The sequence below is a fragment of the Panulirus ornatus genome, chromosome 30, assembly GCF_036320965.1.
Source record: "Panulirus ornatus isolate Po-2019 chromosome 30, ASM3632096v1, whole genome shotgun sequence".
In the NCBI taxonomy this organism is placed as follows: domain Eukaryota; kingdom Metazoa; phylum Arthropoda; class Malacostraca; order Decapoda; family Palinuridae; genus Panulirus; species Panulirus ornatus.
In genome coordinates this window covers 2860001-2887601 of record NC_092253.1, presented here as the reverse complement: position 1 = coordinate 2887601, position 27601 = coordinate 2860001, and the positions used below count along the sequence as shown (strand labels likewise).

General features: G+C 47.0%; 1 protein-coding gene across 8 annotated transcripts in view; it reads left to right on the top strand.

Moving 5' to 3' along the window:
* The first annotated feature begins 3055 nt into the window (after nt 1-3055).
* Nucleotides 3056-27601, top strand: part of LOC139758319 (uncharacterized) — a 91962-nt gene continuing 67416 nt past the window's right edge. For 4 of the 8 annotated variants that reach the window (XM_071679561.1, XM_071679558.1, XM_071679556.1 and 1 more), the window contains exons 1-2: nt 11316-11463; nt 11704-12216. In XM_071679561.1, coding sequence (XP_071535662.1) covers nt 12163-12216 — 54 coding nt within the window. In that variant the 5' untranslated portion in view covers nt 11316-11463; nt 11704-12162. Of the gene's footprint in view, nt 3170-11315; nt 11464-11703; nt 12217-27601 lie in introns of those variants that run through there. The other 4 variants (XM_071679562.1, XM_071679557.1, XM_071679553.1 and 1 more) reach the window with 2 other exon arrangements.

Genomic DNA, 27601 nt, shown 5'->3' with positions numbered 1-27601 from the left:
ACTACTGTCAAAATGTCCGAAGGAAAAGTGAAAGACAATGGAGACCACAAGGGCGGGTGATGGTATGCTGTGTGGAGCAGCGAGGACAAGTGGACCACTGCGTCCACTTCATCGTCAGGTGGTTCATCATATACATGGAGGTATGGCGTGCGTGCTGCGATCTTAGAACTGCCCTGAACACCGAAACGGGCTGAGGTAACCAAACATGCCATGGACGTGCATGAAGTCGTGAATACTAATCGAAAAAGCCTGAGTTAACAAGGTTATCTAACGACCCACAACGCTTACGTATAAGGCCATTCCCACGCCAGCGGCAGTGAGGGGACAAGTGACACCAGAGCTTGAAATCCCTCTTGGACTATACGCACGACTGACTACCTGCCAACTGGGGCGGGAAATTATTCCTTCAGTTCCATGATGTGGAAAACATGTGAGGGATCTTGAGTGGTGTAGCGACTGGCATTCTGGCCGGGACGCATTCACGGGGGCCGCACAGGGCTGAGCGCATACGTTCGAATCCTGGTTTGAGTCGGTAGGTCCACAGTCAAACCAGGCGTTCATCCAACCCTAGGAGTTTGGTCGATAAATCGGGTACCTGGCTTAGGCTAGGTATGTATATAGCGTTAATGATATGGCTTTGATTAGGGCCTCAGCTGCTTCCTTACCGTCTCAGCTTAACATAAAAAAAATTATCACGCTAAACATCATAGCTCTAATAAAACAAGTCAATGTCAAATATCACAGATCTATACAAATATCAATGCCAAATATCGGACCTCTGATCATACAGGTATCAATGCCAAATATCGCGGTTTCAACGATATTCGACAAAAGCGGAGAATATTATGATCCAACTGCTGCAGTTTTCCGCGTTCCTTCGGACCTGTCGTGTTCAGCCTTCCGGAAAACCAAAAGGCTTAAATACACTTGCCACAGACCTGGAGTGATCCGTGGAAAGTATTCTCATTATGATCTCGACTCTGTCGCCTCTGAAACGAGGTGAAGCAGTCCTGGTGGGCGAATGCTAAGAACGGAGCGGACTATGGTTGAAGAGACTGGGTACAAACAAGCATGTTTAACAAGGTTATCAACGTGATCATGACGTTTACGTCCAACGTGTGAGGATATGGGTGCACAAACTGGATATGAAGAGTCATCATTACAGGCTTCGATAAGCAAGGAGTGGATGTCTGAAGGAACAGTTTCGTGCAGGGCAATTTCGCACTTTCTCCCTGAGAACGGCGCAAAGAATTCAGACGGAGACAGGAATTTAGTACGAGATATACGTTTGACAATATACCTCAGTTCCATCAGAATACTATACGCTTGACGATGGGAGGAGCTGGACCAACAAGCTAAGTATTTCTTGCTAGGAGGAGATGAGACGGTTAGCACCGTAGACGACATACTACACCGCGTCCGCCTCACTGTTGATCCACAAGGATCCACCGGTATAGGTAAGCAGGACATTGTCAGACCTGCTGGTAGGCATCCTATTCAAGTGTTCACAAGTCAGTCTTTTTAGGATATGAATACTTGGCTGATTAGGACGACAATGTACACACGTCAGTTTTGAGTGAGGTGATAAGCAAGAGTTTGTAAGATACAGGTACAGGCTGTGTTGCTAATAGACACCGTGTGAGATCATGTTACCCGCATACTGTGACTGAGGCCCTGCTGTAGCGTGGTGGATGAAAACGGATCAGCTCATGGAGTCGGGCATCACCAAGAACCTGTAGGTGTTGCGTAAAGTTGGGGGGCAGATGTGGGGTTTCTCAGACACTTGGCACTGAAAGTTGCACTACGGCTGTTGTTAAAGTCAGCGTTGGAAGATGTTAACTCGGTTCTCATGTTCACTACCCTAGCAGACGGCGGATAGCTTCAAGATCGGTCTCATAGCCTTGTTTTGAACACCAAAGGAACGAAGGAGTTGAGAATCAACCAGAGATAAACGAAGAGATCGATGGGTGATTACACAACGAACAGATTGTAAAAGCTCTCTCCAGTGTAAACGCTCACACCAGAGAGGCAGGTGGAAACTGATCAGAGTTACAGGCCTGAGTGTGTGAGTATGATGGTGCTACGTGTGCAGGCAGGGGAAGGACTCCTTGCTGGAGGCTCGTGTTGAAAGGATCAAGAGGAGGCTTAGTCTGAGACATGACTCAGGATAACTCAAAGTATATATGACAGGTGACTATGTCATCCTTTGGTGATGTGGCGTAGCTCCTCAAGCGTGACTGGGTTGTTATACGATTCCATATGATCACTGGAAGCTATTTCGATGCCTGAGCCTCTATCAGTGACAGTGTGGCGCAGGTGGTCCTGACCATGTTGAGGCAGCATCGTGATTTGTGACTGTGCAGACTACCCTTATGCCAGATCATCTGCACTATGATGTATGGGCGGCGGTTTCTTGGCAGTGATCATCCGATGGCCTTCCATATTCGACTCAGGTGTGTGTGGGCACTGATGCCAGGGATCAGGTCATACTTGATTCTTTATGTTACCGAATTCTTTTGAAGCTTTTAGTTTATCAAGGTTATAATTTTCTCTGGAGAATAAACTTTTGAAATCTCAAATCTGAATATCATTATGGTCTTGATAGTACTTAGTTTCAGGAATTGCCAACCCATCCCCAAAGGCTTGTATACAGTCTCTCGCAAGTCCAGGTGTTCTTGTGTTTATCCAACTTGGTGTGTGTGTGTGTGTGTGTGTGTGTGTGTGTGTTCGCAGTACAACACGGTCGATCATCGTGAACTTCCCCTATAGCAGCAACAATGTCAGTAAAGGAGAAAGAACATTTGTAACGGTGTACCCAGCGTACCATTCACCAAGTATTTCGTTGAGAGGGCCATGGAAGTTCCAGGGGATGGAGATGAGATGTCTGAGCCTGTTTCTCCAGTTCACTTTCTCTGGCTTAATCCGCATATATCCCAATCTTTCTCCCGTAAGCAACTAACAAAAATTACTATATGTACGGTCGGGAAGGGTTGGGAGTAGGGAGGGAGGGAGTATGGGATGGGGGATGGCAGGGCGGGCACAGTAATGGCACGGTGCCAGGCAGCATCGTTCAGTGCCGGGCCAGTCACCATCAGCAGTGGAGGCAGTGCGCGGCTCCTCCTCCCCGCCGTCCTCCGCCCACACCACGCCCCCACGCCCTCACTACCAGGTACGCCCCTCTTGCTCTTACCTCCCTCTGGGACGCGCTGCCCTTCTACAAGTCAAGCCTGGGAATCTTCCTCCCTCGTCTACCACTCCTGCAGGCCAGGAAGTGGTTTATTAGCTGGTGTATGGTAGGATCGTACTCCAGCCTAGCAGCCCCGCACTGCCCAGCTCAAGTAGAACTCGAGTACGTAAACTGAGTACCAAGCCGACCTCATGCTGCCCTTAACATGAAGGTCTCCCACACGGAACTAACGCTCTGCGAATAAGAAAAGCCTAAGAGAACACAGCAACCCGACATCACACGCGTTTAATGTACATGTTTATCACTAACGTGCATCCAGCAAGATACAGTACGATGTTTTACGCAATGACAGTCTAGTCACTTGTTAAATACGCTCCTTTACCATTCCATTTCGTGAATCGATGATGCTTTATGCAAGGCAATACAACCCGCTTTGCACATGCGATACGCATGGCGGATGGTACAAAGAAATAAGAGTATGGGGCATGGCGAGTGTTTTGGGTGGGCGTGGCCAGGTTTAGGTAGCTGGCCGCGGCCGATGCCCACCAGGTTGTGTGTGTCGGTTGTGAAGGCTGGCTGGCTGGCCCGCTCACACGCTGCCCGCCGCCCATCAACACCGCACCTCACCTAACCATCGCTGCTCATTGCTGCTAACGTTAACACACCCAAACAACCTTCTGTAATAATGGTTAAAAGGCTTAAAAGAAATTGTCTCCGTTGACAAAATTATCCTGTCTTAACTGGCGCATTTTAAAAATCAAAGACCAAGTGACAACCCAATATCTTTCACGGTAATTCATCTGAAGGATCAAAGAAAACAAAATAATCTGGCTAACTGTTCGATGCTGGTGATCTAAACGTCTCGCTAGGGATGCCTCAGTTGTGTAACCATGAGGGAGGGGGGAGTCCCGAGGAACGTGACCACAAGGATTGGCCTCACAAAGCTTCATGGCCAGGTTGGATTTTGGCCTGTCTTCTGACGCCTCCAAAAGTTCACAGTACCAACTTCAAGTTCGCGCACGCGCGCGCGTATGTGAGTGTGTGTGTATCAGAAAAATGGTTGTGCTGGAATGAGCATATCTGTATGTCAGTACACTAGTCATCGTGCGCGAGTTTGTGATTATGGTTCTTGTATCGTGAGATGAGTTTTGCACTCGTGGGAAATCGTTCCTTAAGTGTGTGTGTGTGTGTGTGTGTGTGTGTGTGTGTGTGTGCCTTTCCCGCCTTAACAAAACAGCATGAGGAACTGATCGAGGCTCACCTTTATCGACGAAGCCTAGAGGGAGTAAGAAACAGGTGCGTTGATCGTGGGTTGGCTCCCCTGCCCGTTACCCTAACGCAGGTCCGAGAGACTCGTGGGCTGCAACGCTTGCCACTACACCACGGGAGCTCGTGCGTCCTCGTGTTGAGGTGTTCTCGAAGTGGCGGAAGCATACATGGCAACCCTGTACGTGTGAATATTTTGTTCCTACTTACTACAGATTTCAGTGGATGTTAGGCCTATCGACTAACTGGGAACGCTATTTTGTAACCATCAATCGAAAAAAAAAAATGACCACCCTCTTCAGGTGTTTAACTCTGTGGCCATACACGCCCTCACTACATTTATTTATCACCTAGCGTGGGTCCAAATACCACCGCCACTGTTCCATGAAACACCTGTTTACACTTCATGTAATAAATTTACAATACGAACGTCTTTAAGTGTCTAACGCATACCTTTTCTCCAGTTACATATGCTAATTTCTTATCTTATGTTAAATGATTAAGATAGCAAAGGTCTTAAAGGTTGCCTTACCACACGTTTCATCCAGACCAAGGGAGAAACTTTCTGTGGCACCCCGATGGTACAGTCAACCGAGCATGAAAGCCTTCCGCCACCACCTGATGCCCCGCCGTACTCTTAAGAGGCTAGGCGCCTCTTTGGCTGGTGCGCCTCTTGCCTTCTGCTGGCTCTGTATAAAGGCATTTTCATCTGGAATATATATATATATATATATATATATATATATATATATATATATATATATATATATATATATATATATATATATATATATATATATCCATATACGAACTGGAGTAAAATCGTTGAGATTCTCAATCCAAACGAATTCATACTTTCCCTGCTACTGACTGTAGCTCAGCCCTGAAGCTGGAGGAGCACTATAAAAGGGGGTGACGGGATTATATAATCAATCTATATTCTATCGTATACCTGATTTACCATGGAGGCTCATGAACGTATGAGAAACGAGTGTGGGAAAATGAAGCGGTGGGAACAAAGAATCTGAAGTGAAAAGTATGATGCTATACAGGACGAGCACATGGGCTATAGTGACAGTGTACTTTACATTTATATCGGATCACACAAGCTCCAAATCCATCTGTTTACTTACTTACCTTCACAGTCTATTTCGGGAACTGTTTGCAGAGGAGCTCCAGTTACTGCCGTTATGAAATCAGACAGAAGAGGGCGTATTGAGGTCGATGTGATCGTGTTTCAAGTGCCCATGTTGTTTGTTAGCAAGACGAGAACAATGAACCCCACAGCATCTTTTACCAGTTGATCTAATACTGCATTAACTACAGGGACGGCCGATCTACCTAACAAGGACCATAGAAACATAGAGAGTGGAACAAGTAAATATAAATAATATAAAGATGTGACAGACGAACTAAAGGAAAAATGTGTTTCATAGAAAGAAGGCAAAATTGAATAAAAACAAAATCAGGCTCTTAAGTTGCAGAAAGGTCTCGCGTAGGAAAATGAGGACTGTTGCACTGGGTAATAAAAGAGAATATGCCGTGTGCAACAATCTAGCGCGTCTGGTAACGGTCCTGAGACATTTAAACGTGATAATTTGAAGATGGCCAGCATCATCTGCGCCTGGTTTAATGTCAATCTACCGAGAGTCATTTGTATGACTGCTGATCAAAGCTAAGGAGGCTCAGAAATCAAAACGTTATTTTCTTCAACAATAACCATAATGGAAGCTGCAAAATAATAAACACTAAGAATCAGTATTAAGCCTTTGGTTGCCTATGTTTACGCAGATTAAGTATTTCTGCGGTGGTGTAGTTGACGGGTAACTAAAAGGTAAGCATAGAATGCAAAGTACCTGGGTACAGTACCTTGACGTAGGAAAGTGACAGCTGGGCACCGTTGGTGCATGGGTACACTGTGAACGATGAAGAGAAGAGATGGTAAATATTTCACACCACCAGGTGCTTGCATATATATATATATATATATATATATATATATATATATATATATATATATATATATATATATATATGAAGAAAGAACCAACCTTTAGAAAACTGTTCCACTATAGCCTAAACTCTTTGCCCTTGGGACCTGCCTGTTATCTACGTACCTTACCATACTTCATCTGATCCTCCCAACATGACCTTAACCACGACAACGCCTGGGCCCACGTCAGGGCAGACAGCACGTCCGAATCTTAATGAAGCCGTCAACACGTAACGGTCTTTACTGTATTACTACCATCATAAAAAAAATTGACTTTCGGTACCTAGACATTGGTAACCATGCCAGGAGTCGGTGTTCCTCAGGTCCGTCTGCGCACTACTGCAGCACCATCAAGAACTCCTGCCGACCCTGCTCTCTAATCACACTCTCTGCTATTCATATCCAGCCTCATTATACTCACTCGTCCACAGATTCACTGCTCATCACGAGGCCGCAGCCCTGCTATTCCTCTCCTTGTCGTCTACGTACATACCCTGCCTGCGTCACCCATCACTCTAGCAGAGGCTAATAATAGCAACAACACAGAGAGCCTTGTGAGCTTCTCTCCCCCCACCAACCCCCAGTAGCCCCGGCAGCCTAGTCCTTCTGTTGCTTGTACAAAGAGAATTCCTTCCTCCAACACCGACTCTCGTACTACTTGCTGCTACTCATATAAATAGGCTATTGGGTTGCCAACTGACTTCTTATATAACAATTCAAACTTCTGAGAGGGGTTGCCCTCTGAATCCGAGCTCATAAACACGAAACTTTGATCCCAGTGTCTCACCAACACGGTGTCATTTCACAACTATTTTCGTTAATTGCGAAAGAAGTCCATGACGGCAGCAAGGAAGTGACGCAGTCGTCTCTTCTACGTAAACAGGCGTGGCAAGCAAGCATCCTGTCACACACATAAGGTTTTTATATTCATTGCTCATAGGTGTGTGTGTGTGTGTGTGTGTGTGTGTGTGTGTTAAACTTCTCTGGAAGGTATACGTTACTTGGATGCGAAACACTGAGGGAAAGAGCGCCTATAACGAAAACTGTTTGATGTGTGAGAAATTGAGAGTTTGAGTTGGTACGCCATAATGGCCTACATCTGTGGGGAAATGATCGTATGCCAGTGGCAGGAGAGGAAATTTTGGGGGACAACTTGAAAAAATTCCAGATGATGGAAGAGCGTGGGTTGGGTATTTCGCTTTGGATGAATCTTTATTGTGGTTTTAGACACGGTTGTTTGAGAAACATTGCGACATCTTGAATGCCGCAACATAAATGTTGAGTGTAGGTGGTCCTGGAATCACCTCTAACACCAGAGGAAGGTTTTAAAGATTATTCAATTGGCGGATGTGACTTGACGTTGACGGCCTTTAAAGGGATCCAAAAGAGACACCTAATTAATTCTTCAGTACCACGTCAGCCGAGACCTGAATGACAACAAGAGTAATTAGTACTTTTCACGCTCGTATCTGGGGAATACATCTGATAAGGCGTTCCTCCACATGTCAGACAAGAGCATATTAGCACAACTGCACATCCTCCTCTCCCTCAGTATTAACCTCTAGACCACGACGGACCGACCCTTGAGTATGACTTGCCTGGCGTTTGATCTGAGACTTTAATGATTAGGACAAAGGCATGACCATCATATTCAAGGGTCGAGCCGTTGTGTTCAACGGTCGTGTCGTCGTGCTCAAGGATCATGTCGTCCAGCTAATGGCCGATAACACACCTGGTCTCCAGGTGATGATAGTGTGCAAGAGGAGGATTTCCACAATGTTGTGTTCTCGGATGGATGACGAACTCTAACCTAACCCCCCTCACTACATACACCGCAAAATCCCCAACCAGCGGAACTTTCTTCCGCCAGCAGGAAGGTTCCGTCCTTCTCCACATCCCCACCTTCGCCAGCTGGTCGCCGCGTGGTAACAAAAATGCAGTTTTTACGTCTCGAACCAAAATGGTGGTGTGACCACACCCTACAAGTGCTGACGGCTGACACCCTCCAGGCCATCAGCCACTCCACGAACGACTCGTTGAGTGTTAAGACCGAAGGTCACTTCGGAAGTGCCCTAACTTAACAGTGACTGGGAGTCGGAAGCAGGGTTCCCTTGATTTAGCACTGGTCGGGCATCGGGAGCAAGGTGCCCTTAAACTAACAATGGTCAGGCGTTGGGAGTAGGAGGAGGTCGCTCCTAGCCTTACAAATGGTCGGGAGTAGGAGGAGGTCGCTCCTAGCCTTACAAATGGTGGGGAGTAGGAGTAGGTCGCTCCTAGCCTTACAAATGGTCGGGAGTAAGGGGTGCCCTTAAAGTTAATGGCCGGGGCGCCGATGGCAAGGCGTCGTCACTAAGCTAACACAGGCCGGGGGAGCAGGGCACCCCAAGCACACCGACCTCCCGAAATACCTCTCCGTTGGCACCAACATGTTGTCTGTCGTCTTTGTTGTCTGCCGGTCCAAAACCCGCGGCCAGGAGACGTATGTATGGGGCGAAGGCCCTGGCACACACACCCAGCGGAAAGTGCAAGGAAAGTTGACCTTCTGAACATAGTGATACGATTCTTGATGGCGTGATGATCACCTGGCCTTTTAACTTGGCCGTCCAGGATAAAGGCCAGGCCTTCATCCCTTCAAGAACGTATGACATGCACGACTGCCGGATTCAGCATGGTGTTTTCAGCAAAATCGCTGTCTTCTCATCCCTGCTTAAAACATCCTAGAATATTTCTTACCAGCGTACAGTCTTTACACATGTTTCACGTCACAAAATCCCATCTTACAGTTGATACGACCATGCATGTTTACCAGATTCCTCCGGAAATCAACGCCATTAACATTTGTGTTCCTAAAAAGTGTTTAATGTAAAAATACGACTTGAATGACGCAACATGGCGTCGCAGCGTGGCAGGCACGTGAGCATCGCAGTTACAGAAATCGCCAAGAGATGTCACCACACAGGCTACCTCGGGAGGGCCAAAGTTTCTCACGGGGATTATACAAATACACTGAACTTTCCCACAGCCCAAAGATTTCACTAAAATGCATAATCTCCACAAGTAACAACCGCATAAAACGTCAAAGCACAACCCTACCTCTCTAAAGGAAAATATACCATTCTGAAAGTTCTGCAGATACGCAGATGACACAAAGCCCAGTGCATATCACAAATACATCCTTGTCGAGTAAGGGGCCAGGTGTGCAGTATCAAGAGAGATGGATACGACTAAACTCACTCAGCTAACCATTCACTTTCCCCATTCTGGTTTGTATAGCTCTACTTTGGTACAACTCATCTTTCTCTATTATCCCACCTCATCTTACACGTGACACCAATCGTCATGGGGTTACCAAAATCTCTGTGCAAAATTCTAAGTAAACTACTGCTCCAAAACTAGAGGGTATACCCTGTTCTCATACCCTCGCCAGTGTCAACCCTTTGCAAAGAATCCTCCATCACCATTGCATGTACACTTCCCACTCCCCTAACAGTCCCCCAAAACCCAGTGGCACCCATTACCACTGCGTAAACACCCTCAGCAAAACTACGTAAACATCCCTTAGTATACCACCAGTGCCACAAGGTAAACACTCCCTCAGCGCCCCTACATATACTATTTTTCTACAGCTACAGAGCGTAAACCGTTCTCACACTGTGTGAAGCACGCTTGACGTACATAATCCATCCTTCGGCACCTGGGGTCACGCCTCCCCACCCATTGCCAGCCGCAATCATTTACCGCCAACCCTACCTCTGTAGGAAGTTCCAGTCCTACACACGGTTACCACCCAATACAGCTCACTATGGCCCAACACACAGCATCACAAACCCGGCCCCCATCCTATGACAAACCTCTCTCTCTCCCATGGGGTGCTCAATCCACGTGGGAGACGAGAGAAGCGGAAATTCAGTCATTAAGGCGTCACCGTAGCCAGGCGGGAGGTGCCACCAAGGCTAGACGGGAGACGGTGTGCAGGACCAGACGGGAGGTGTCATCTAGGGTAGACGGGAGGTGCGGCCACAGAACGGCTGTGACCAAGATCAGGTTAGGAACGTATGGTGCGTCCAGGGACAGATCAGGTGGTGAGGCCAGGAGCAAAACAGGTGTCGCCAGGGGTAGAATGGAAGGTGAGGCCGGGACTAGAACGGCAGATGGCGTACCACAATGAAAGGTGGCCATGGCGAGAATGGGCGGAGGGGAAGGGTCATGATGGTAGGTGTGGCTAGGGCCTCAACAAGGTCATCTGGGCTAGAATGGAAGGTGTGGCCAGGGCCAGTGTGGAAGATGGCCCGAACCAGAGCGGGAATGGCCAACAAAAACGGTGGTGTAGCAAAGGCGAGAATGGGTGATGGCTAGAGCCAGAACGGGAATTGTGGACAGAGCCAGAGATGTGGCCATTGCCATAATTGATGGCCAGGGCCGGAATCTATGACGAGGACCAGAACGAAGTTTGGACTATAACACCAGAATGGGTGGTGTGGCCAGGATCAGAACGGGAAATATTAGGGGCAACGGAAGTTGTAACCGGGCCAGATCGGCGTGGCCAAAATCTGCATGGGAGGTGTCCAGAACAAATCGAGGAAATACGAGGACTAAACGTAGTTAATAATAAATATCGGCCTTTGTGAGACTATCTTCAAAATTTTGGGTCAAGGTTGGACTGTTACCCACTTGGGATATTCCTGTTTCAGAATAATATTCCAAGGTCCACTATGTAAGTAACTTACTTCATGAGAACACATGTGCATGGGTTTGCCGGCTAGCTTGGGATAATGGCTGTCCCACAGAACCTAACACATGATGTTCGATAATTTCCATGAACCTCAAAAGGTGGCAGGCTGCAGCCCGGGGCGCCACTTGGCACCGGTCCCGTGAACTCCTTTGGCTCGCGCGTGGCACACTATCTTCTTGTGTCCACAGTAGCGGCCGCGTTGTGGCGTCCTGTGCTGGCCAGTGCTGGGCTCCGGGTGTCCTCGTGCCCCCAGCAGCAGCTCCAGGTGGTGACCGCCGATCACTGGTGAGCTCTGAGGGTAGTGGGGGAGGGGCATCCACATAAGTGGGCAGTGTTTGTCACACTTGTGGCCATATTCAACAACGGAAGACTAAGTCTCCCGCCGGCGTTGATGCGTATTTAGAAGCATCGCCCGCACGGCCTCCACACTAGCACGTTCACTAATTCATGTGTTGATAATTACTGGTTCAGGCGAACTAGATTAGGTGGAGCCTTTCGCAGCTGGTTACAGTTTTCGTTTTGCAGGTGCAGAGCGGCGTCTCCCGTGCGTCCTCCCTTCCGAGCGTCATCGACAACCAACGACTTCCGAGACAGCGCAACGAACCCTCGACTTCATTCTCTACAGCAGCGAAATCGTCGACTCTTGGTCCCCAGAAATTTATCTGGGTTCCTTTGTGATAATCCAGTGCTGTGAAGTAATGCCAAGGATCTAGTGTGTGAATGGAAATATTAAAAAAAAGCTGCTATGTGCTATGGACAACAGGGTTTTTTATATAGAAAGATCAAGACAAGTTTAAGTTTGAGCATAAGAAAAGTCTAGACATTTATTGTGAAAGTTTCTGTGATACAAAAACAACTTACAATAGTGGTGGCATTTGTAAATATTACAGTGTGTTAACTACAGAAAGATACGTTTGTTAAAGTTAGCTCTGAAAACTACACAAAACTTCCAGAGAGTGAACTTGGAATAGGCTAAGTCAAGATATGGAAGGCAGGAGACACGATCGTAACGTTCGCAAGGAGAAAAGCTTCTTACAGGTAAGGGATGGATAATCTTTTTTACTACAGCTGACATATATTATTACGTAATGCTTCAGACAGCACCCCCTACATGGCCAAGTCGTCTTACCATTAAATTTCAATATTTCATCTTTTTTGTCTTCCGTTTACAACTGAGCTTTAGATTGCCAGTCCTCATCAGCTGTACAGTATTATAATTCCCATAGTTCACTCTACTGCGAGCGAAGTAGTTTTGTTCTTATTGATCTTAATGTTCCACGAATCTCTCCAGAACTCAGCTTTACTAGTTTCCCATTAATCACATTTCTACTAAACCTGGTGTCACTTTCTTAAACTCATATTCCAAGACCTCACGAGAAAAACACTTGTACTCCCGAGTTTTTCTTGTCCTTACAATCTGCAGATAAACATGACCGAACTATACCTGGTATGATGCAAACTGCATTGGTACAACCTTGCACCTAACTTTAACGAAGTTGCCCCTCTATGAAACTCCGTTCTTTACCACCTTTTTCTTTCATATACTTGGAATTATATTTTCGTAACTCTACCGTGATATTATGACTGGCGCAGCATATGATCTCTGACAGATCTTCTGGTCCTGCAGAAGCTACGATGGCCGACGCTGCACTACAAAGTAGAGCACTCATCATTTGCGACATTAAGACTCCGATTCAAAATTCTATTCTCAAAAGCAAGGGGTTCGCAGTTACAATACCTAGAGGTGCCATACGTAGCTGATTATGATATGAGTGCATTAGTTCCTCTGATAATTCAGACATGTTATATATATATATATATATATATATATATATATATATATATATATATATATATATATATATATATATTACCCGTTAACGAAGTGGCGCTGGGAACACGAAAACTATTCATTTCATGGTGATATTAAGAAATTTACGAACGGAAAATTGTGAATCATTTCATCAAACAATAGTTGGTTGTGGGGAAGGTAAAACACAGAAAAAGTGAGGGGTTATCGCAGAAGTGGCTAAAACTCATATATCAATAAGTTGATTAACTTAAGGGAAAAACACTTCTAGAAATCAACAGAATCAAAGCAAATCTATGTTTTCTTAGGATAAGAGAATTATCTTAGTTTATAGTATCATAAACGAAAAATATAAACAAGCTTTTTTTTTTTTTTTTTACCAGACAACCCAGTCATGGGCCAATCAGGCCTCCTGTTGTCCGTCTTTCTCATGCAAACACTGTCATTTGCACCTGTTTTGCTTACATATGAACGCACTTAAACTCTGGGACCACAGCAACTACGGAACACGTCAGCTGTTCGGGAAACTTAATTCTCATAGGTTGGTTAACTTCTAGAAGTGGTGTAACTATTTCAAGTTCTTACGCCACAACTAATGTGTGTCAGTCATATAACGAAAAAATCTGAATCTCTATTTCAAGGTATTCTCGCCACGATAATCAGCTTAGGTTCAACAAAGTTGTCTTGCCACTCCTCTTCTGTGCCGCCTTCTCCAGCTCAAATGCGCTTTGCAACAGTCAAGGTGCTCAGCCGAGATGGCATGCGCCGCTTGGAGGGCCATGGCTTTACTGGAGGCGTACTGCATCGTTCATTCATGTTTTATATCAATGCTCTTTAAAGCTTATATAGTAACCGCCAAGCACGCCAAGGCTGTACCAAAAGCGTACCACATCATTTATGTGTTTTCCACGTGAAATTTAAGGCTGCCTAAATTCATAATGCAACCTAAGTTAAAGATAAAAAGGAAAACAACTGAAACAGGTTGTTTTCTTTCAGTTCAGTCCGTCGGATTCATAAGTTAGGCTGTAAAACTCGTTGCCCGGGGAAGCGTCGTCGCCCACTATGAATGGGTGAGACTTTAAACTATACCCAAAAGCGTTCACTATGCTGAATCCAAATATTGAGTGCCGAGCTAGGATGTGTAGCATCCCAATCCTGTATTACGTTACAAGCTTTCATGTTTGATAACCTCGACATGACTACGGCGAGGGGATCTTCATAGGGTTGTTGTTACAACCGGGAACCGCCCTGCAGCGACACTAAGGAGGAACACAAATAAGGTAAATTGGTCGGGACACGCGCCAGTCGTTGCGATGTTGCCAACTCAACTCTTCAATCATTACAGGAAACTATGGAAGATCGTACCGTATCATTTCCTTACGTATTGCGACGTCACCTGCAGTCTACTACAACATTCGCCGTATCGGCAGATGGCGTCATGCACAACACCTACCGACTGCCCCCTCACCATCACTGTCGAAACCAGCCTTAATAATGTCACGCCCTAATGCCGACATGGGAGGATGTGTACTCCCTACTTGCATCCGTCTTGTGGTGCTAAATTTAAGGGTGATTTTGATAGACGTGTACATTCTTGAAGATTCTGAGCAGGGTTTCGTTATAAATTCGTGGCTTATGATCAAAAATAAAAAGATTTAAAGGAATTACATGGTGGTAACTTACTCCCAACGCTATTTTCTCCACAATGAGATATTTATTAGGATCTCTTTTAATTTTCCTATTATGTTCTAATGGCTATGGGTATCTAAAAAAAAAAAAGCCACTTTCAGGAAAATAAGGAATAAAAATCACAAGTAGGGACATGCCACGAAGATGGTAATTATCTGAACTGTACAAAGACAGAAACGAGGAACAGGATGCTTACATATGCGATTTCTGAAAGACGCTTTATCATACTGCATCTAACCCAATAATCAAGTTATTTGAACTCATACAATTAGAGAACATGGCGGATTCAACTCTCATTCTTGGGAAAAAATCAATAAAGATTGGATTGGATTACAAAATTCAGGCTCATAAGCCAAGCACTGGAAATATCATCTAGGCATGTGATAATCAAGCATAATGATTAATTAAGAACTGCCTAGAACACAGAAGAAAATATAAGCATTATATGACAACAAAGAATAATGTAATACTCACGTCACTTGATATTTTCAAATGGTGTAGCCAAATTAATGAGTAAAAAAGGAAAATAAGAAGAAACACGCATCTATACTATGGCAAAGTTATGCATAACACTTTTAGTAAGACTTCGAATTTCTATATAGCACAATGAAAAAAAACAGTGAATAGCAATCATCTCAAGAGAAATGCGTTGGAGGCCGGTAAAAGGATTTCGGTGTCAGGAGAAATCAATTTCCTGTAAACTTACAAACGCCCAAAAATGATTAGTCCTATATTGGAAACGTGAAATTTCAGGTCAAGATTAGGAAGACAAATATCAACCTTTAATGAAAGATATATCATAAAACCTGAACTATACATGAGATATACGCAATTAATAAGATGAAAACGTAATAACCTGAGATGCTTAAACCCTGATGGGAATGACACAGAATCTGAGCTAAAATGGAACCGGATGTAAAGGTATGCATGTATGGTGTCATAACATCTGAAACAAAAAGACAATTCGAGTTCTTTGCTTCCGATAGTTTTACTTCGTGTCTGAAACTGAACATGAAGCCATGCATACAATTAACGTTTAAATGCTAACTTGTGTGTGTCTGAGCGAGGCTGGTTCAATCGAAATATCGAGGTTTAAGCAACTGTCAGTGCATCGCTGCGTTTGGTATTCAAGACGAAAGCGCATCGCACACGGCCGCCCACAAGACGCAACTGCATTCCTCCGCTGCTCTGGGTCGGTGTGCCTGGTAATTACGTTCATTCTGGCGAGGTTACCATTGTCATGCAAGGAACTCGAGAGAGAAATTCTACAGCACGGGTCGGTTGAATTCCGCGCGTTAGGGTTAGGATGAATTTTCTGCAGCATTCGTGAACTTTATGTTTTGTGTACTTGTTAGGGTAGGAACTAAATACATTAAGTAGTGAGGAGGGTAAACACCTCGGCGGGGTTGAGCTGGCTCCGATGCTGATTAAGGGGGATTTAGGTTGCTCTAATAAAAGCCTAGTCCTCAAGGGCAGCTCGCTTTGTGCTTCGCTCGAATGGTATCCGTCTCGAGCCATCTTGTGTCTGTTTACATTTTTACCACATTTCCTTGCTTATACTATCTTGTTAGAGCCAAAAGTACGGTTACTATCATTTCGACTTGCGGTGTGATATTTGTAGAATTCGCATAAAAGAATTCTTGACGGATGAAACCACCAAAAAACGTGAGAAAAATTCCTCGAAGGTTGAAACTGCCTACCTTGACGGCAGCACTGTGGCACAGGTACTGCCTGCACTTACATAAACTGATGGTTCTGTGTACTTTGTTCACGCGAGAATTAAAAACTGTAGCCTCACTCACCCGCCCGGCGGCTTAAGATGATGCTACCGGCCATGCTCCTCCTGCGCGGAAGTGAACAGTATGGTTCCTGCTGACCTTGGCTACCGTGCCGCAGTCGTGACACACACACACACACACCGTCATCATTTAAATACTGTTAACTTTACTTCGAAACAAAACCTCAAAGGAACTGAGTAAATTACCAGCCGGGTCCACATTCCACACGCTGTGATGGGTCGCTATCTACTATATTAATCAAAAAAGCAAATGCCAAGATATAATGACCTGTTCTCATTAGAATCATGATAAAACAACTACTGATCACTGTCCAAACTCTAAGAAAATACTACTCTTTTCCTATTATTTTTTTTCTATCTAAATTATTTCCGTATTCTTTGGAGACCTTGAGTCACATTCCTACAACTTTGGCCGAGTGAAATTAACCTTCAGCGGAACACTGAATGTTGCCTGTGATGCAAAGCTTTTTTTTTTTGTCTGACTTTCACAAGAGCTGCCACAAAGAAACTATCAGTACGTTTTACTGGTCATTGTTTCAGGTAAAAATACCGATACTTCTGTGGAGATATTAGAATTACCTCTACAGAACGACGGCATAACCCTTCAGCACGACCGTTCGACCTTTGAACACGACAGCGCGACATTTGAAAGCAACGGTACGATACTTGAGCACGACAATGCGACCTTTGCGTATGGTGGCGCGATCTCTGACAGCCCCTGAGGGTGGGGTCTGAACTTCGACGCCATCGTATTCCAAGACCGAAGTATCGTACTCAAACTCTGGCCTTACCACTTTGTTTGAAAATCGCACCCGTCGCGCTCAAGGCTCGTACCGCTGTGCTCAATGGGTTAAGCAGCAGCAGCAGCAGCCACAGGAAAACGTCATCACCGCCCCGGACCTCAGGGAGGATGGGAAACGCCAGGAGAGCGAACGGCCAGACTAACTAGCTGCTCCTCCTGGCGCCGTCTCCTGCTTGGCCGGCTGGAAGGGTGTGATCAGGTTGAATGGCTGGCTGCACAGTCGCGTTCCCACAAGAGGCGTTCCAAATAGCTCATTCGAAATTGAATGTATGTTTCATTATCCTGATTTCCCTTGGAGAGACACGCTGCAGAACACACGAGACCTTCGGTGACTCAATAAAGCCGATCTTAGACGAACCTGGGCCCTACGGATCAGAGGTCAGGTACGCTGACAACTAGTAACTTGTACGTGAACTCTGTACATAAAATCCTACGTGGCTGTTATAGTGGAGAGGTAAAGTCCCGGTGGGACACGCCCTGATCGGAGCTACACCGAGTCATCCCCCGACACACGAAGACTGAGGAACAACCTATCCGGAATTCAGGCGTCTCCCCTACAATATTTTGACCCTTGTATATCACCCGCCTACGTAATAATCCACACCACTGGCGCGTCCACCACCTACATAACGTCCATGTATATCCAGTACCTTAATACCCACCTACATGACACCCTATATAACTATAACATGACCCAAATACCTCCTTTGTTACCCTCGCGTATTAATAAGGGATTAAATGTTCATATGGCTTCCACGCTGGCTTGCTTGTATAAATCTAATTACACTCTCGCTGTGACAGTAAGAAGAACCACCTTTATGCGAGAATGAAAACTTCCCCCGGCCCAGGACTTGTGTGCTAGTCAAAACGCACTAACACGCACCCATCCTAACCTAGCATGAGTAAGGAGTTGATTTTGTTTCCTTGTATAGAGGGAGGGGAGTAGTCAGGCCTCACTGGATGACAGTGCCTGAATAAGTCGAAGTTATTTTGGTAGTAAACAGCAACCGCCCAGGGAAGTACCTACCCTCTGACTTGTAGTGTTGAAAGTGATGTCTGGAACCATTCAACACACTCCGTGACCAAACTGGTGGTGTTTATTTCTGTCTCATCAAAACTAAGCTATCGGGCTACACTTCATGTTTCTTTTTCCTACGTTCGTCATTCGTCTCATTTTCTTCATCTTTTCCTGACATAATTTTCATGTTCTCATCCTTGTCGCTTACCTCCCTGCTGTTTCCTCTCCTTCCTCCGAGGTGCCTGGTCATGATGGAAGGCCCCTGACCGTGCCTGTGGCCTTTCACTTCATCCAGTAACAAACCCGTGCGTTACGTCTGTCCACCTCCTCCCCGGGAGCGAACTCCACTGGAACCTTAGACAAGAGGACGATGACCGCTCCACCAATGTCAACTCGCGACACCTGAAAATCTGCAATTATAATTCTCCTCCCTCACATAAGGAGGAAGGAGGGTGTAGCCCAGCGTGGCTGGTGGAGGACCCAATACACGGAGCACCACACCTGGCTGGTGCTCGGGGCCAGGAGGGAACAGCAAGTCACTGTGGTGGAGACCTAAGAAGATCAACGGTCCAAGGGGCCCCGCCTTAGCCCTGCGGCACACAACAGGCGTTGATCCCGGCCCATTTCGAGAGGGTCTCCCTCTGACATGCGTCCCTTCAACTCCAACATCCTGTCTACCGTTCCCTTACACACATTTGTGTCACCTCATCCACTACACCTGGTTCCTGACATATCCCCCCGCCCCACACCAAGCAAATATAATACATTAGATATAAGACGAAATATCTAAATGACACTGACACACTTTCGAGTCCCAGACGCTCGGCTTTGTAAATAAACTTTGGGTGTGTGACGTCATCTGCTGCACCATCTGCAGGGGGAGAGCTTTCACCCTCCCACTCCCCTCCCCTGCCGCCCTTCGCCCCAGCACCAGCTGGTCCCTTCCCTCCATCCCTGCACCACGAGGGTAACCCTTGGGTATTACGGTGCGACCACATCATCATCATCGTACACCAAGGGTCGTACCGTCGTGCTCAAAATATCAACAGACCGAGAAAGACTGAGGTGTCTTCAACTGCAGCTAACTAAATGGTCGTTTCATATGCACGAGTCTCTCTCTCTCTCTCTCTCTCTCTCTCTCTCTCTCTCTCTCTCTCTCTCTCTCTCTCTATAAATATATATATATATATATATATATATATATATATATATATATATATATATATATATATATATCGCGAGCCCTAACACTCCAGTGTGTGTGTGTGTGTGTGTGTGTGTGTGTGTGTGTGTGTGTGTGCTCGTGTCCTTCCACAGGAGATTTATTTTCCTGGTAATCCCCAGCAGGTGGTGGATGCCTCCCCTCCAACAAGCTCCTCAGTGTCACTCTGGACGACGTACACGCTGCAAACCCTCAGTCGAGCGTTTTACTTCGAACGGGACGGAGGAGCAAATTGTCCTTAAGAGGACTTTTAAACATGTGGGATGACTTACCAACAGTCGAGAGCTTCACCATAAATGCGTTTAAAAATAGACCTGACGAACGCATCTCGCCTCAAGTCCACGTCTAACGTTATTTATGCCTCTGTAGTTAGAAAAAAAAATAGTTTACTGGTATTTCTCTTTAGTTCCCGCAGTATTCAAACTCCCTGCACGCCAAAGTCTGTGTCCCTAAGCTCTCACACTGACACAGACATTCTCGAATGGACCCAGTGGTCTACTGCACTTTGCATTCCCTTTCAATCAGTATACGCACATACACGCACATACGTACACACACACACACACACACACACACACACACACACACATATATATATATATATATATATATATATATATATATATATATATATATATGGAAAGGTGTCTGTGGGGCTTGGTTATAGATAGGGAGCTGTGGTTTAGGTGTATTACACATAACAGCTATATATATACATACATATATATATATATATATATATATATATATATATATATATATATATATATATATATATATATATATATATATATGCACCCACAGTGCACACAAAATAAACAAAGGCAGCCCTAGGTATTCTTCAGGAGATGCAAGAAATCCTTCCTTATACAACAGGAGTGAGTGAAGATAGAGGATATGCCAACCCCAGGCCCCGGCCCCGCCCCGCCCCGTCCACACGCGTCTCTAACCGGAATGTAACGGTTGCAGAGAGCCCAAAGCCGCCTGAGGTGACGCTCCCGGGCTGGGGAAGCTGTATACAGCATACTACTCGTGAGATGGCCACAAGCAGGTTCCTGCCTGGAATTACACACGTCGGGCGGCCTCTCTGCGGCTGCCGGGCTGGAAACATAAGAGCGGCGTCTGGGATCAGCAGTGTGAGGAGGAGCGGTAGGAGGGAGGAGGAGGAGGAGGCTGGCAGATACAACCCGGTGCGCCTGTCTCACATGGACAATAATGATGTATAGTGAGGTGTGGCGGTGGCTATGCTTCCTGCAGGAGCGACTGTCCCGCTCGTATGTAATTCTTGACCCGCTGATCACTACGGGTAATCAATAGATATCTGGCTTAGGATGGTGTGTGTGTGTGTGTGTGTGTGTGTGTGAAAGACAAGGTACATATATTCAAGGTTAAGAGACGGGGCAACACAAGTGTTAATCTCTCTCCCTGTAACACTCAAACGGTAATCACACACACAAGAAGTGGCACGATGGGAGAGAATGCTCAAGAGATGGGGGCGCCCCCACACGTGCAAAACCCCTCCCTTCCCGTTCAGTACAGAATAAAAAGGTAATTACACACACACACACACACACACACACACACACACACACACAATTTAGCTCGCTGCTCAGCCAAAGGTGTCGGCAATCATCAAGGGCTGGCTGTTCATCTCTCTCTCTCTCTCTCTCTCTCTCTCTCTCTCTCTCTCTCTCTCTCTCTCTCTCTCTCTCTCTCTCTCTCTCTCGCGCGCGTTTCTTGGTGAGGACTGACGGAGTGATCGGCCTGACGTGTCCCGCTCACCCTAACGACTCCCACAATTCCTTGGTGTGTGAGATGACGGAGAGCGTCACCTCACGCGACCTGGAAGGAGAGCATCACACGACCTTTGACCCATATTACCAGAATAGGGCTCATCACGTCCCGCCTTCTAGACTCTCTCTCTCTTCTTGTGTCGCGTGAAAAACTTGGCTTCATGAAAAGACTTACGTCTCTTTGAAACTGGTCAAAAGCAGGTTTGATTTATGTTGTTATGGTAGGTTAGATCAGGTCAGGTCAGGTACGAATACTTCCAGAGAAATCCGTTTAGGTTCGATTACGTCAGGTTTAATGACGAAGAGTTTGGCAAATAAGGTTAGATTAAGCCAAGTCACAGGTGTACTAAGTCATCTACAGCTTAGGTAATTGACTCTAATTGAACTTAACCTGGTAAATAAACCTCTGACGTTAGTGGCCAAGCCAGATCAAAACAAAAGAAAATGAGAATATCAGGCTACACCAAGTTACTGAAGACTACCTCAGGTTAGACCACAACAGGTATGGCTAGTTCAAATTATGCTTGATTTGGTTATGCCAATGTGCACCAAGTTAACTTGGTCCAAGCCAAGTCAGAGATCAAGATGAGCTGAAAATGAAGACTAGACCGGGCTAGCTACCGTATGTTTAGCTAATTAAAGTCACGTTGAACAGGTAATACTAGAATATCAACCTCAGGCAAGTCACGGAGATTCAAGTTAAGCATATATCTGTACAATCTGACTTGGCTAAGGTATGTAGGTCAAGACAGATTAAACCTAACATAAGGTTAGAGTAGCTTAAGACGGGTGAAACTTACCTGAAGGTTAGGGTGACTTAAGACATTAAACCTAAGGTTATGGTGATTTAAGACAGATTAAACCTAAGGTTAGGATGACTTGAGACAGATTAAACCTAAGGCTAGGGTGACTTACGACAGATTAAACCTAAGGCTAAGGTGACTTAAGACAGATTAAACCTAAGGTTAGGGTGACTTAAGAAGTGTTAAGTCAGAGTGCGGTTACGGTATTAGGCATGAGAAGCGACAGACACAGATCACTCCACGAGTATCAGCACTTTGAAGATAATTACTGCCAGATCCACGACAAAACATTACCTTTTTTTTTTCTTCTTAGGGTTGCACAAGACGAGAATAAAATATCACCAAATTAGAAGTGGGTTATGTATGACCAGGCTCTTTAAGAGAGTCAGAATGAAGGCGGGTGACTCTGGCATGGGTAGTGAAGAAAGGTAAGTCGTCAAACCTGTATAAGGATATGGAGGAAGACATGTTGTCACACCTGTAAGAGACATGAGGGAAGACCTCCTGGCAAATCTGTATACGACGCGGAGGAAGACATGTTGTGAGACCTGTACAAGCGACACAAGATGGAAGACATGTCAGACCTGTGGAGGTGAAGGGGGCTGAGCCACATGGCTCACCCCGGAGGGGCGTGAGCCATTGCCCCACTCTTGTCTCACTTCTCGTGAGTGTTGACGCCTCCTCCTTCTTCAGGAAAAATCTTTCCCCCTTAAGACTAAGAGCTCTCGTTATCACTCATGTGGGTATGTTGAAGTGGGTGAGTTTTGGCAAGGGGGAGGGGCTGGAGGATAGTGCAGGCTAGGGGAGAGGGGTCAGGGGACGGTGTTGACTACAGAAGGGGGCTGGGAGAGTACTGTGGGTGAGTGTAATTGGGAGATGAGCTGTGGAAAGGAGTTGTTAGAGAATGCTGACTAGGGGAAAGACCCTGGGAGAGTGTTGGCAGGGGGAACGGCTGTGGGAGAGTGTGGGAGAGCTAGGTTAAGCTGGCAGTATCTTCTGACTTGGCTCCATGACAAACCCTCTCCCACACAACTCTCTCTCTGTCTTTCTCCTCTCCCATGCCATCCCCATTCTTCCGCCTCTCTCTCTCTCTCTCTCTCTCTCTCTCTCTCTCTCTCTCTCTCTCTCTCTCTCTCTCTCGCCAACACCACCACCACCCTCCCTCGTCATCTGCATCCTAAGAAGTGAGGCAAAACCTGCCCTCTGATTCACGGGTAACCACGGCCCTCTTCTTCTGTCCCCGGAACCTCCTCGTTTCAGACGACGGGGTAATAACCTCAGTCGCCCCTCGAGCACGACGGTGGCGCGACCCTCGACGAAGGTGCGACCCTGCAGCAAGGCGGTAAGATCCTTGGCTACGGCGATCTGGCCTTTAAAATAACCTTTAAGGCCATCATAACCAAGAGTCGTACAGCATTGTGCTGCAGGGTCGTGCCGTCGTGCTCGAGGAGGGACCACAAGACTGACGACAATCTCACCTTCCACGACCCAATCATCACTTGGAGAAACACCCGATAGCCTCAGCAAGGCTCACGAACCATCAGTAAACACGAAGGTATCGGTAGCAACCTGCTGGGCTTCGAATCAAGGACCTTATGTACATATATATCTACAGTGTAAACGGCCGTAGAATTAACGTAGACAAGTAAAAGTCTTCCATTTTTTTTTTTCCCCGACTGATGGTTATAACTTGAGGGTGACGGCCTTAATGACCCTGGTAGTTTAAAGGTCTTTAATAAAGGCCAAATAAAAGCAGCCACCAGCCAACCACTTAATCTTCCTATCAATACGGAACTGTTCCATTCCAAAACTTCATGAAACGTTTTGTTCTCATACGAAGCGGCGTCGCTTCCTGTTAACCCCAAGTTCTGGGCAACTGAGCGTGCGTGTGTGGGAGGACATGGGTGTGTCTAGCGCCCACGGCTCACTCTATCCCGTGTGTACGTGGGAGTACATAGGGAGACCAGATTACGGAAGACTTGATGGTTATCTGCGGGAGGACAGTACATGGAAGAGACAGATAACAGAGGACCTAAAGGTTTCTGACGAGGTTATCTTTTGGAGAACAGTATGAGAGAAGGACAGATAACAGGAGACCTAATGACCTATGACAAGGTTATCGACTGGAGGACAGCAATAGTATCCTACATTCCTTACCTATATAAATGGTGAGGCAGAAAGCTGTAAGAGCCTAAAATTACTGCACAGAATGCACAGACAGGTGAGGAGACGCAAAGATGGACGGAAGATAAAGAAAGATTTGGTAACAGATGATTATATTAACTTTTGATATAAGAGTAGGAACAAAATGATAGACCAATGACTACAGAATCATTAACAAGGAAAGAGGAAGTCTATACACGACAGCAACCAGATATATCTGTAGAAACATCACAACAACACGGGGAAGCGAAGACAAGGAAGCAGAGCGGTTGAAAATGAGTCAGAAACTAACGTGTGTCGCGCCTGCCCACGACGACGTATGACCCGTGAAAGTAAACCACTGGATTACCTACTTCAAGAGGAGATTCTAATAGCAGGGCAGAGAGGGTGAGTGGAGCGGTGGTGGGTGTAGCGGAGGTGTTGAACGGCTGCGAAAACATAGTTATTAAGCTGGTGGAGTGGCGCAGGTTGTGGGCCAGTCATGACGTGCCCTTTCATTCCCCGGTACACAACCTCCGCCCACTGGCCAAACCAATGGCCGGCCAACTACACCTCATGTGGGTTACTGGTACATGAGGGATGACCTGTGCCAGGTCAAGCAGATGGCTGGTTCTATACCCTACCGTCACCTCGCCGCAGACCTGACAATTTTGCAAGTACCGACCCCACTACCAACACTTGCAAACCTAACCACTTTACAATGACCAGCTCAACGATCACCTGGTGAAGTAACATCTCTCCCAACGGAAGGCAGGCTCCTGAGGTGGGTGCCGGCGGCGTGCATGAGAATGACTGCGGAGGAGAACTTGGTGTAACTGTAGCCTGCTGGCCCTCGGCCAAGACCCTGGCGTGGTAGGAACTCCACCTGTGTCCGCGCGCCCCTGGCCCTGCCACGCCCACGGAAAGTTGGACGCAGCTGACCACAGCCCAGAGGCGCGTGCGTCTCCAGGGGGTCAGTTAGCGCTGGGATGTTCATGATGGTTCCTGGCGACGCGGGAAGAGCAATCGCGGTGTGGAGGTAGTGGTGGTGGTGGTGGAGTGAGAGGTGCCCGTGGGTGGAAGATCTGGTGGGCTGAGGAGGTATGCAGGGCACGGTGGTGATGTGGGCCTGGTGGTGGTGAGGCTGGCGCGGGGAGCCGCCGCCGGCACCATGGTATGGCTGCCGCAAGGGGTGATGACAGGGTGCGGGTGAGGTCCTGGCACGGGTGGAGACAGGGTGTGGCACTAGTGGGTGATGACAGTTTCTGGCACCAAAGGTGATGAATGGGCGGCAGCAGGGGGTGATGACAGGGCGTGGCAGAAGGGGGTGATGACAGGGTGCGGGTGAGGTCCTGGCACGGGTGGAGAGAGACAGGGTGTGGCACCAGGGGATAGTATGAGGGAGTGGTGACCTGAGGGTGAAACAAGGACTGGTAATGAGGTCAACACAGGGAAGTAGTGTGGGAAGCAATATGTGAGCCACACGGGTGTGTGCGGACATGGAGGCGGGACGCGGCCACAGGGGGCTCCCTCACACAAGGTTTGGCTAAACAGAGCCGTCAGGAGGGGGAGGAGGAGGAGGAGGAGGCCGCCTAAGGAGGGGCATGGGTCTCTCCTCTTTTATCGCACCATCAGGTCAACCTCAGCCAGAGGCGAGACTACTCACTACGACGAGACAAGGGACAACCGTGGACATTACTAACCCTCCAGCAGATATTATGTAACAGCAAGTCTTGGGGGTAGGGTGGAGGTGGGGGATATATAGCTCTGAGTTGCTTGACTTGGTGTGGTGTCGCTGAATTTGAGTAAGTAACCTAATCCTTGGGCAAGACCGGCGACAGCCTGCTCTCACGTCAGTACACACACACACAACCAGGTACGGATACTTGGTACATGTATCTTGTCGTGTGATAAACGTGCGAAGACCAGACGATGAGTTGTTCCTCACTGGAGTCATGTTAGAACAGATCATACGTCACTCTGCCTGTGTCCTGCTTGTTTATATAGGGCATGAGCAATGTGTCCTCTCTGCTCGTCTACATCCAGCTGTGTGTCCAGTCTGTCAATGGACACCTCAGCTGTGTGTCCCGCTGTGTTTATACGGAGCCCATACCGCACCCACAGCCGCTGGACGACACACACACACACACACACACACACACACACACACACACACAGCCGCCACTGTCAGTGTAAGAAGCTTCCAGGCAGGCGGAGGCAGAGAGCTCTTGGGGGGTCACTAAGGCGCCAGGACGGATTCCATCAATAACCCGCCAGCGTCGGTAGCGTCACCAAGGACGTAGGTCGCAATTCCCGACGTTACGAGAGACACCATCCAACACATACGTCGCCACAGTCGTAACTCCCGATCATTAAGAAGCATGAACGAACATGTTGTCGTATCTCTTGACTGCACGGTCTGGTCCTGACGTAACCCACCAAATACATGACGTAACCTAAAGCTATCCTTCCAATCTTCGCTACAGCTTCACATCTAACCTTACCCTGGAGAGAGAGAGAGAGAGAGAGAGAGAGAGAGAGAGAGAGAGAGAGAGAGAGAGAGAGCGCGATCACGAACACTGGACCATCCGAGGGTTTAAGGCCATTCAATATTTTTCTGAGGTCATAAGCACATGAGGTAAGGATGACTGTGCCACGGTGACAGACTTCTCCACGAGGCAAGGATGACTGTGCCACGGTAACCTGGCAAAAGTTACGATCGTGGATGAGAGCCACAGAGTCCAACAGAATCCATCACACAGGTAGATCACACACACCACAGGCCAAGCACGTGCAAATTATTTACATACAAACACCACAGTGGGCGAAAAGGTACGGTGTTTAAATACTCTTTCTGACTACGGTACCTTAACACGTGGAGTGCGGTGCCTTAACACGTCGGGTGCGGTGCCTTAACACGTGGAGTGCGGTGCCTTAACACGTGGAGTGCGGTGCCTTAAAACGTGGAGTGCGGTGCCTTAACACGTGGAGTGCGGTGCCTTAACACGTGGGGTGCGGTGCCTTAAAACGTGGAGTGCGGTGCCTTAACACGTGGGTTGCGGTGCCTTAAAACGTGGAGTGCGGTGCCTTAACACGTGGAGTGAGATACATGTTAACAGGTCAGGGCCAGGGTATGGCAACCTCCACACACACACACACACTGATGGCCAGGACCCCCACCACATGTGCCTCCCGTCCACACAACGTGAACAGGACGTCACACTCCGCTGATACTGTTTACCACGATGTGTGTGTGTGTGTGTGTGTGTGTGTGTGTGTGTGTGTGTGTGTGTGTGTGTGAGGGTAGGATAGGGCGAGAAGGGTCTTAAAGCCGTGAGCGGAAGTC